This window comes from Sinocyclocheilus grahami, unplaced genomic scaffold (genome assembly GCF_001515645.1).
Source record: "Sinocyclocheilus grahami isolate Dianchi unplaced genomic scaffold, SAMN03320097.WGS_v1.1 scaffold757.1, whole genome shotgun sequence".
NCBI lineage: Eukaryota > Metazoa > Chordata > Actinopteri > Cypriniformes > Cyprinidae > Sinocyclocheilus > Sinocyclocheilus grahami.
In genome coordinates, this window is record NW_015505936.1 from 321,048 (window position 1) to 323,886 (window position 2,839).

Below are 2,839 nucleotides of genomic sequence, written 5' to 3' on the forward strand. Positions count from 1 at the left end.
TAGTGGGCTTCAGGTGCGTTTCTTGTAAGCAAAGGATGTCATAATTGCTGCTTTGTTGCGCTACTACTTCTGCCTTCATGATCGTGTATCCCTCAATGTTGAGTGATGCAACTGCCAAAACCGGCTCTAAGGGGAGCCCGTGTTTCTGGTTTAGAGATGAAGACATTCTGATGTTTATTATATAAAGACTGGTGGAGCTTCTGATATAACTTGTAATTGTAGGTTGTATAGAGATTGGCCTCTGAGTGTTAGTCAGAGTTTCCAGGATGCGCCACGTGGAGGCTCTCTATGTGCATCCCCTTTTTCCAGATGTCCCAAACAGTCTGAAGGGAGCTTCATCAGAGAAAATAACTTTGCACCAGCCTTCTGCTGTCCAATCCTTGTACTTCCTGCAGAATTTCAGTCTGTCCTTCATGTTTTTCTTGGAGAGAAGTGACTTCTTTTCTGCCCTTCTTGACACCAGGCCGTTGTCCAAAAGTCTTCATCTCGCTGTGCGTGCAGATGCTCTCACACCAACCTGCTGCCGTTCCTGAGCAAGCTCTGCACTGCTGGTGACACGATTCCGTAGCTGACTCCTCAGGAGGAGACGGTCCTGGCACTTGCTGGACACTCTGGGACGTCCTGAAGACTTCTTCACTGCAGTCGAACCTTTCTCCTTGAAGTTCTTGATGATCCGGTAAATGGTTCTTTCAGGTGCAATATTCTTTGAAGCAATTTCCTTGCATGTGAGGACATTTTGATGCAAAGCTATGATGGTGGCTGCACGTGTTTCTTTGGCGGTAACCATTGCTAACAAGAACACGATGATTGGAAGCAATTCTTCCCTCCTTTTATAGCTATCAGTCTGCTCTTACAATCTAATTAGTATGATAGTGATTTCACCTGACTAGTACTCATTCACACTTTCATATGTGCTGCTGATATGATTAATCAATTAATGTTAGCTAGTCATTTTGTGTCAGGATCAAAAAACAGTGATTTTTTTTGTCAAAAGTTAATTTTTTGGCCAATGAAGCTTTTAGCAATTATTTAAAAATGCATTTGATCACTCTACACAATAATCTAGAAACAATGTGAATGAACACCACAACAGCTTAAGCAGCACACTTTGCAAAACACTAAATTTATGTCACTGCCAAAACTTTTGGCCATGACTGTACATTAGTACAGTAATTTTCCTCGTATTCCTCTCGTCGCTTCACACTCCAGTCCAGCGGGTGGCGCTAAAACACATACGTTTGTTTGCCAAACACCATTAAACCTCAGAGGAAGAAGTTTAGTTTCACCATGATCTCTGTTGTCGTGAAGCTGTTTTAATACAAACTGTTAGAAATGTTGTTTCTGTAAATAAAAAAATACAGTTTTTAAATCAGGTCAGTAAATACCTGTAGTAATATTATCATCCTCATATAGTCGTGTCTAAGTTTTGAAGCAAGCAGGAATATCTGGAGGAGTATCATCTGAACTGAGATCTGCTGCTGTGAAGATGCTGTTTGTTAAAGAGGAGAGTGAGGAGGACAAGAGTGAACCAGAAACCTGGACAATAAAACACGAGGAACCAGAAACCTGGAGAATAAAGCACGAGGATCAAGGTTGGTGTTTATTCTTTGTTCATCTTTAATGACTGTTTGTGGTACATCCACAGATCCTTAAATTGATTAAGACATTTTAATGAAAGTTAAGGTCTTATTTTTATATGATCAAAGTTCTTATAGAAGTGTGACTGAACCGACTCTGAGAAGACTTAATAGACTTTATTTTTGCTTTTTAGAATCATAAAACTGTGTTGAATTCAGAGCGTGTGAGACTGAATTTGTTTTTACACTAGTAGAAGCCCAATTTTAAGTAAAGTCGCTATAGGACTCTGGTTATTTTCAATAATGTGAATGTTTTAGTAGAGCATTATTTGCTTGTTCGGGACATTTCCCTGTAAGTCAGTAACAGTTTTGCAGCAGGCTTTGCAAACTTGAGACTTTTACTGTATATACCTGACAGAATTGTCACAACATGGAAGTAAACTTGTTTATTCTAATGCCTGATCTGTGTTCATTGATTTCTGATGTGTAATTATTCAAGTTAAGTCAGACAAGTTGTTTATTTGTCTCAGAATTGTTTTGTGTGTGTGTGTGTGTGTGTGTACTAGCCTATTCCTTTAGAAATGTAGGGGGAAAAGTCCTCAACAGAAGACTATTTATTCCACTTTCAGATGATGTATAAATCTCAATTTTGAAAAATTGACCCTTATGACTGGTTTTGTGGTCCAGGGTCACATTTATTTTAATTTTTAGTTTAATGAATTTAACTTCCGCTTTAAAAGACTTATTTTTGTTTTTAGATTGCAATGTTAGAATGAAATGTGAATTTAACCCTTTTTTGCACATGATATAAAGGTTTACATGGTTACATTCACTTTCATAGCCAACTTTAACTTTCAACGTTATCATATATATATATATATATATACACAGTATCTCACAAAAGTGAATACACCCCTCACATTTCAGCAACCATTTTAGAGGATGCCCCACAGGTGCTCAATAGGGTTCAGGTCTGGAGACATACTTGGCCATGCCATCACCTTCGCCTTCAGCTTTCTCAGCAAGGCAGTTGTCATCTTGGCGGTGTGTTTGGGGTTGTTATCATGTTGGAAAACTGCCGTTTGGCCCAGTTTCTGAAGGGAGGACATCATGTTCTGCTTCAGAATGTCACAGTACATGCTGGAATCCATGTTTCCCTCAATGAACCGCAGCTCCCCAGTACCAGCAGCACTCATGCAGCCCCAGACCACGATGCTACCACCACCATGCTTGACTGTAGGCAAGACACAATTTCCTTGGTA

At 39.5% G+C, this 2,839-nt stretch overlaps 1 protein-coding gene across 1 annotated transcript in view; it reads left to right on the plus strand.

Annotated features, from left to right (window-relative positions):
- Positions 1 to 1,280: 1,280 nt before the first annotated feature.
- LOC107561085 (gastrula zinc finger protein XlCGF8.2DB-like) overlaps positions 1,281 to 2,839 on the plus strand; it is a 4,111-nt gene continuing 2,552 nt past the window's right edge. The window contains exon 1 of the mRNA XM_016245433.1: positions 1,281 to 1,592. Within this exon, the coding sequence (XP_016100919.1) occupies positions 1,487 to 1,592 (106 nt within the window). The 5' untranslated portion in view covers positions 1,281 to 1,486. The remainder of the gene's footprint in view (positions 1,593 to 2,839) is intronic.